The 7,793-nt window shown below is 49.1% G+C and overlaps 3 protein-coding genes across 3 annotated transcripts; 1 reads left to right on the top strand and 2 right to left on the bottom strand.

Annotated features, from left to right (window-relative positions):
- Positions 1-236: 236 nt before the first annotated feature.
- Positions 237-2,248, bottom strand: MAA_09643 (Major facilitator superfamily domain, general substrate transporter; the record flags this gene model as incomplete). Its single annotated transcript, XM_007827641.2, has 5 exons — positions 237-961; positions 1,027-1,207; positions 1,266-1,601; positions 1,671-1,931; positions 1,991-2,248. 5 exons carry the CDS (start codon positions 2,246-2,248, stop codon positions 237-239), a joined length of 1,761 nt encoding a protein of 586 aa, XP_007825832.2.
- Positions 2,249-3,059: 811 nt separating this feature from the next.
- On the bottom strand, positions 3,060-4,469 carry MAA_09642 (O-methyltransferase family protein; the record flags this gene model as incomplete). The annotated part of the gene is made up of 3 exons (XM_007827640.2): positions 3,060-3,623; positions 3,683-4,195; positions 4,263-4,469. The coding sequence occupies 3 exons, from the start codon at positions 4,467-4,469 to the stop codon at positions 3,060-3,062; spliced, it is 1,284 nt and encodes a 427-aa protein (XP_007825831.2).
- A 1,637-nt stretch (positions 4,470-6,106) lies between these two features.
- On the top strand, positions 6,107-7,144 carry MAA_09641 (Aflatoxin regulatory protein; the record flags this gene model as incomplete). The annotated part of the gene is made up of 1 exon (XM_007827639.1): positions 6,107-7,144. The coding sequence occupies one exon, from the start codon at positions 6,107-6,109 to the stop codon at positions 7,142-7,144; it is 1,038 nt and encodes a 345-aa protein (XP_007825830.1).
- Positions 7,145-7,793: the final 649 nt, after the last annotated feature.

Below are 7,793 nucleotides of genomic sequence, written 5' to 3'. Positions count from 1 at the left end.
CATGCCCGTGTAGCAATTCCCCAAGGAAATTGCCACGCACTACATCTAAAAATACACACAAATGAACCTGATCTCGCCCTCAATAGTCTAGAAATAAGAATCAAAGCAATAGTACGCATAGGCCGCCAATTCTCCATCTGAATAAACGCTGGTTGGGGGTTGTGGGAGCTTCACCGTCGTAGACTACGCCCATCCTACCATGTTGATGCGTTTTCGACGCTCTCACAAGAAGTCAATCATTCGTGCTGCGGAACCTCGGTGGCTGTATCAACCGCCTTCTCCTCGTCCCGAGGGCCAGTCCTGTCGCCCTTGTTGTCGCCATCCTTGTTGGGGGGGCGTCGCGTGTTCTTGTTCTCCAGAAGCACTGCGCCAATAATGATCAAGCACGTCAAGATCAGACCAATCCGAAACACATGCCGAATGGCGTCGTTGTACACCTGAAGAACCGTGGGCTTCAAATCAAGCGGCAGTGCGTCGATCAATGCAGTCGCCCCACCAGAGGTGACGAGTTTGCGGTCAAAACCAGGGAAGCCAGCTAGTCTCCTGATCAGTTGATTGGTCAAGACGTTCTCTCCGGCAGGGACCGATACCGATCCGCCGATGAGCTGGGCAAAGAAGCACATTGCAAGGGCAACCGGCACCTCCTTGTCGGACAGCACCACTTGCGCGGCAAGGTTTGGCGTTTGGACAGTGGCGCCCATGCCAAGCCCGAACAGGACCTGATAGCCGATCCACTTGCCGCTGTTCGAGTCCACGTCGAGGGTGGTGAGCATGCCGGCGCCGACCATCATGACAACGGCGCCAAGGAGGCCGGCGTGGACGTAGTATCCAGTCTCTTCCACAGTGGCTCCATAGATAATCGACGAGACGAGCAGTCCCAGCATCAAGGGTAGCAGCTTGAGACCGGACGTCACAGCCGAGTCACCCTTGACCGTCTGGAACCAGATGGGAAGGAAGTAAACTTCAAGAGAGTTAGCCAGGGCGTCACGGCATCTAGGCACGCAAGGGCAGGTCAAGGCGTCTTACTGAAAATGTACATGCCGGCGCCGAGAAAAGCCATTTCCCATACGCCTGCCCAGATACTGCGGATTTTGAAAATACGCGGTGGAATCATGGCAGTCTTTGGAAGCAGGATTTGAACAGCGATGAAGCCAACAGTCAATACCGACATCACAGTCAACAATGATACGATGCATGCGCTATTCCACTAAAAATGGTCAATACCCATCGCCCAACGCAAATGACTAGAAAAAAAAAAAACGTACGGCGTATATCGAACCCCCCCACTGGAGCGCCAATACCAAGCATATGACACTGGACACAAGGCACAAGGTACCCAGGGGATCTAGGCCCAAAATCTTGTCCTTCCGCGGGAGTTTTGTTGACTCTTGTTCGGGAATTTTCAGGAAAGCCGCCACAATGATGATGACGACTCCACCGATGGGAAGATTGATGTAAAAGCACCATCTCCACGTGACATGAGTGGTAAATGCACCTCCGATCAAAGGGCCCAGGATGATGGCAAGGCCGAAGAAGGCACCCAGAGCACCTTGCACCGCCGGACGCCTCTTCAGAGGGACCGAGTAGACAACGGTCGTGACCTGTGTTGATGGCATTAGCTACCAGAAGCTCTGCGAGTTGATTTCACGGGCCAAGATGATGCCACTCACAGATCCGGCCAGAATACCAGCCGCGCCAACTCCAGCAAATGCTCTTCCCACAATGAGTGTGGCCGAATTAGGCGCAGCACCACAGATGGCAGAGCCAATCTCGAAGAGTAGAATGCTTGTCAAGAGAACCGACTTGGCAGAGTAGAAGGTGTAGAGTTTACCGAAAAGGAGTTGGAAAGCACCGCAGGTCATCAAATATGCGCTCCCGTACCAGCCTACATCAGGGAGTGAATTAAACTCGTTGGTGATGGCGGGAATTGCCTAGAGTGACGTTAGTATTTATGGCGTTGCGTGGGATCCTCCAGGCTCGGTTTGCGTACCGTTGTCACAATGGTTCTGTCCAGAGCTACCAGCATCATGCTGAATAGTGACGATAGCATCAGGAGAATGATTTTCGGGGTCGCAAGACCCTGAAAGGTATCGTCAACTTCTCCCTTGGCATCAGATTTGGCATCCGGCTCCTGACTATTGCGTGCTGTCTCGTCACCCTGGGTTGTTTCCGATCTTGGTGTCACATGCTGCTCCCGAGGGGCCCAAGATTGAGATTTCCCAACCTTTGTGGCCATGTCTTCTGCCATCATGGCGGGAAGGAAAAGGTTCGGTGAAGTTTATTGTTTGCAATCTGCCTGGAGGAGGATTGGAGCACGAGATGTCCTTGCTGCAGTGTATCGGCAAGTTGTTGCGGCGGTCGAGGATCGATTGAATGTGCTCGATTGCCCAAAAAGAAATTGATAATTGAAGAATCGATTATTTTAATAGAATTGAGCTCAAGGATCCGCATGGGTCAAAGTTCACGAATGCCCACGTCTGGAACCAGGAATCCGGCTGCTTCGAGTTTGCGCCTGTCGGTGAGTATCAAGACCCGATGTCCATCCTTGGGTTGTTGGGCGGGACTTATCAAAGTCCGTGTGTGGGGCCGTCCGTATATTCGTCAAGTACGGCAACAGAATGGCAACGGGGGTCTGGTGGGTTAAATTTCTTGCCGCCAGTGCTTACTGCATCCTCAGGAACTAGTTAAAGTTCTACTTGGAACTGCATATTCTAAGCTCATGACATTTGAGATGAAGGATACGGCCTTGGAAGTATGAACGGAAACACAAACAAAACTGGGTCCGTCGATGGAGCGTCGGCGGACAAACGCCAAGCAACGGCACGGCACAATCTCCAGTCGGGCCAAGATAGCCGCCGATGACTTGTACATTTCCAATTTAGAGTCGTTTCTTGTGTCTCAAGTTCCTTCTCCGTCAAATCTGGTTGTATTTTCCGCATCCTTGTTCATGTTCTTGCCTTTTCAAAGATTAAGCAGAGGGACTTCGGGGTTTGGTATGGCCGCCAAGGACGTGTTGCCAATGTTGACATATTGTCCAATTGCAACCAGCAGAACTTGTATTATTGTATATAAGATCCAGCTTGGTACTTCACTCCTAGGACGACGAAATCATTATTCTGCACACACATATTCTTCACAATGACGAGCCTGCCACTTCCATCATGATGAACGTCTTCCACCAAAGCAAAGATGTCGGTAATTTCCATTGGGCGATCACTTCCTAACTGCAGCAGAGACAGATCAAGGACACGAGCAGTGCCTGGTCCATAGTGTTCAAGAGACGTGGTTTTAGGAAGAACCCTCACCTGTAAGATCAAGGTAGCCGCTGGGTTTGCGCTCAAAACCTTTACATGTGCCTCCAGCTCCGCCAGAATCTGCTTACGAAGCTGCGAAAAGGGCGTCACCAGAACTGACGATGTCAAGCGTACCATGTATACCGCGGCATCCTTTACGACTTGTTGCTGTCCACTGGTTCGCTGCTGCACCGAGATGCGGTCCATCAGCTGGTTGTTCATCGCATAGCCACTGGATGCAGATGTGGTGTCGTCCATTTGCACGATAAAGTTCAATGACGGGTAGAGCTTTGCCAGTGCTGAAACGGGTGATATGGACTCGGCAACTACCTATTTTTCCCCTTTGTAAGTATACGCATCAGCCACCACAAGAAAATGGAGTGTCTCACGTCCGCAACTCGCGCGTTGCCTAATTTGGGCCAATCAAGCCGACCCAGTAGCTCGGTAGCAGTTCCGTCGTCGGTGGGATCCATATGACGAGTATAGGCGGCAAACTGCCTCTTCAATTTTGGACAAGTGCCACAGCTCGACTGGAAAGATTGTGCTGTGTTGAAAGCAATCGAGTAAGCACATGCACTGGGGCTATCAGAATGGCCGTAGCTCTTTGTGGCTACAGTCATGTTCAACGCAGCAGGGGCGGCCGTCCCCGCTAGGAACAGAGCGGCATCCAGATGAGACGGCTGAGTGACGAAACTGGCTGAGAGGGGAGTGTGTGCGATGTAGCCTGGCTGTGGCTCGTAAAGAAATCCAGCCGTGGTCATCATGCACAGTATGCGGCTCAACTGTGCTTCTGGCACGCCAATAACGTCGGAAATTACTTGAATTTGGACACTGTTATTCAACGGAATGCAGGCAAGCGCTTGAAAATCCCCCAACCACTGAAGGCATGCAAGTATTTGGACCTAGGGGAGAAGAGACAAGTCAAAAACATGCAACATGGGAGACAAGGGAGTAAAAAAGGTGCCGTACCTGACTTGCTAAACTGCGAAGGAAATTGGTGGGCTGGAATAACAGAACCTGCAGCTCCGCCAGAAGCGTGAGCAAGTTCTGCCTCGCTGGGGCGACCTCACTCGATGATACCGAATATCCAAGCTGGCATTGCTCGCTGAATGCCTTGGTGGCATCTATGAAGTTTCTCATGAGTTCATCAACCTTGACCAAGGTGTTGATATGCATAGTGCAACAAAGGGTGAACGGATATGGCGCTGAGGTTTTTCCAAGAACGAGTCAAGTACAAGGTCCACTGCTCGGATGCAACACAGAGAAGCACGGCTTGGATAACACATTGTTACGCCTCAGAAGCGAGCCGAAGCGTAAAGAATTGGCTCTTCTGCGAGTACTTAAAGCATCTTGACAAATTTTGAAATGGCTACACCATGGATTACGTGTTTTTCTCGTCCCTGAGTTCTCCCCTGACCAGTCATATTCCCCCAACTCGCTTGGATTGCCTGCTCTCCTCCAGCAGACAGGCAACCAACCGCATTACGCAAATCCAAGGAGATGGATGAACACGGGGTAAAATCTTTCGCTCAGCCTCCGTCTGCCGCAATATCTAGTTGGAGGAGGCGGGGTTACCAAAAGTGCCAGCCTTACACGAGACTCCAGACAACCCATACGCAATGTCCCGCCCCGTCGCAACCACATGCAACACAGTACATTAGTAAGTTAGCCTACGCGCTGCGCTTCACTAGACATGGCCTACTGGCACTGGTCATTGGACCAACCACGAACGATTATGGGAAAGAAACATACGGTTCATCCTGCAAAGGTATTGCATGTTGGTAATACCGCTAGCCTTCCTGCTGCATGCAAGCAGTCGGACAGCGAAGCGATGTCTGGTGGGTTACAATTATTTCCCAACAGGTGTATATATACATATACCTCGCCACTGAGGTCGTTGGTCAGCGCTGCAGACTCGGACAGCGAACCTGCGTGCTCATCGCCTTCGCCCGTAGCCTTTCGCCCAACAGGTGTAGAACAGTCTGGTACCAACGTAAAAGAGACTGAGCAAACTCGGAACATTACTCTGCCTTACGTCCATGCCCCTGTTGAACACTCTTACCCCTCTCTTCGAAGCGAGGAGACGGAGGCGCGGACGGATATACGGAATACCAGTCGGGAACCAAATTGCTAAAACAGGAATCCTCTGCAGTGTCAGGACATGTATAAGTGGGTACTGCCGTATGGTTGGTGGGTTATGTGCGAACTGTAGTGGTAGAGATATGATCTGGGCCTATACCCCATATTCAGCAAGCCTGACGTGCAGCATGGTAGTAACTTTAGCCGGGCGCAACCCTTGGTGTAGTATTCCCCCCCGTTCCTTGTGTTTCTTTCTTTTCCGTTTTTCTTTTTGTTTAAAATAAAGAAACTCCGTCAGATGTAATTCATTATTAAGATCCCACATGAAAAAGGTTGTGTCCAATTTGTTAACGTTGTCTTAGCGGTACCAGACAACCACGTTGACTAGCCACTCGCCGGAATCTATCCCTTATTGCGTACTTGAGAAAACCCTGTATCCCAGTATGCAGAGCCAAGCATCTTCGGAAGAGCCGCTGCAAAACAAGACGACGTTGAAACTTCGTGATAGCTGCAACGCCTGCGCAGTATCCAAGTTGAAATGTAATAAAGAAAAGCCAACCTGTTCGCGTTGTGCCAAGAAAAAAATCGCGTGCAATTATGTTGCCACAAAGAGAAAGGGGAGGAAACGCGCTCAATCAAGCCAGTCGACGGCTTTGGACAGACAAAGCACCGCCGATGCAAGTCCTTCGCCCTCAGCACCAAAGTCTATTTTCAACCCGCCAAGTCGATTAGAAATGTGGTTCGCGACCGACTACGCCACATCGATTGAGGACTATCTGGCGCCATGTGCGGATTCCATTGCTGGACATTCTGGAGCATCTATCTCGTACCCTGCTTCGTCGGATAACTTGATGCCAATGCAACTATCAGACTTTGCGGCTGCAGACGACGAGACCTTGCACTTGCTTACACCTCGGATGTTGGAGCTCTTGAACTGCGACGTCATAAACGGAGCGGATCAAGCATCCGCAGATGTTTCAGAAGTTGCTGGCAGAAAAGATGCCAATTCCGACTCTGTCGGATCCTTGGCTTTCTTTGAAAATTCTGTCATAGAGCCGGCGTTGCGTTCCGACGTTGAGCCCTTGATTCCTGACGAGGTGCCCAGCTCACGTAGAAGCGAGGCTGACTCGTGCTGCATGTTGCAAGTCATGGCTATCGTGAAGCAGGTCTTCTCCAATTCGTCCAACTCGTGTGAGAATTTAGACGCCATGGACATTTGCGGCACACCCGGAAGCAATGCGTTTGCTACCACCCAGCCAAGCATCCACGTCATCGGCGAGGTTTTGAAGTGCTCGTGCTCTCAGGATGGGTTTATCCTCGTCATGATGTCTCTCATTATTCTCAGGGCCCTTGGACAATACATCTCAGCAGCACGGCGGCCGCATCTCTTGTACGGCGGATCTGGACACAGTTTGGGGACTCACTCGCCCCTTAATATGAGCGTTCATGCTTTCCTCGGTAAAACAATTTCATGCCCTGCTGGCCCTGAAGAGCCAGACGAAGATGATCCTGCGTACGTGGTCGCGCAGAGGGTTCTAAGCGAACTGCCCTATGTTCAGCGTCTGGTAAACCAACTGTCAATAAGGCTACAAAACCAAGGCCTCAGTGCCAATATGGTGGGAGAGATTCACATTTCAGAACTTGGTCAACAACAAGACAAGAGCAACTCACTGCCACTTCCTCTGGGGCTGTTTGACCAGCTCAACACTGATATACGGAGAAACCTCAAGTTCCTAGCAGAGGAAGTTATCGCCACCCTGCGGCGGGAGTAGACCGCTCCTGGCAGTGGAGCTTTTACACTAAATAGGTGCCTATCTCCGAAGAGGAGAGCTTTTCATACTCGTGGTTCGGACTTAGGTGTATTATCTGTAAGGACTATATAGTAGCTTAGTTCTACTATAACTTCAATTAGAATGCTGAAAGAGTTACTCTGACTACTTATTTTTACACATGGCGGCTGCAAACTTGTATAGTAAGCTGGGGTTATTCTGGTCTGTACCGCACACTTACCATACCGTGGTTTACCAATAAAAGTAAATAGTACAATAAAATATAGCTACTGTTATTTAATAGAGAAAGTTTATTGTCCGTATACCCAGATATTTCCGTTAATAAAGTTGTGACTCGGGGTAAATGCTTGTTTTCCACGTGTTAATATTTAGTATACCCTTTTTCTATAATAATATTAAAGATAATACTAGTTTTATAAACTTAGGTATTAATTTAATAATATATCTAGTTATTATAAAGAAGTTTTATAAGTAACTTAGTATTACTATAAGATAAAGTTTATTTTTTAAGTATTTTTATAAAGCGCGTACTAGAAAAAGCTTTATATAAAGTAAGCTAGTATTATAGCTAAAATTATAAATAATCTAGAATAATATAAAGCTAATAATTTTACTTTTAATTTTAATAAAA

The sequence above is a fragment of the Metarhizium robertsii genome, assembly GCF_000187425.2.
Source record: "Metarhizium robertsii ARSEF 23 chromosome Unknown MAA_Scf_9, whole genome shotgun sequence".
NCBI classification, from domain to species: Eukaryota; Fungi; Ascomycota; class Sordariomycetes; order Hypocreales; family Clavicipitaceae; genus Metarhizium; species Metarhizium robertsii.
The sequence above is the reverse complement of the archived record's forward strand: the minus strand, read 5'-3'. Positions and strand labels throughout refer to the sequence as shown.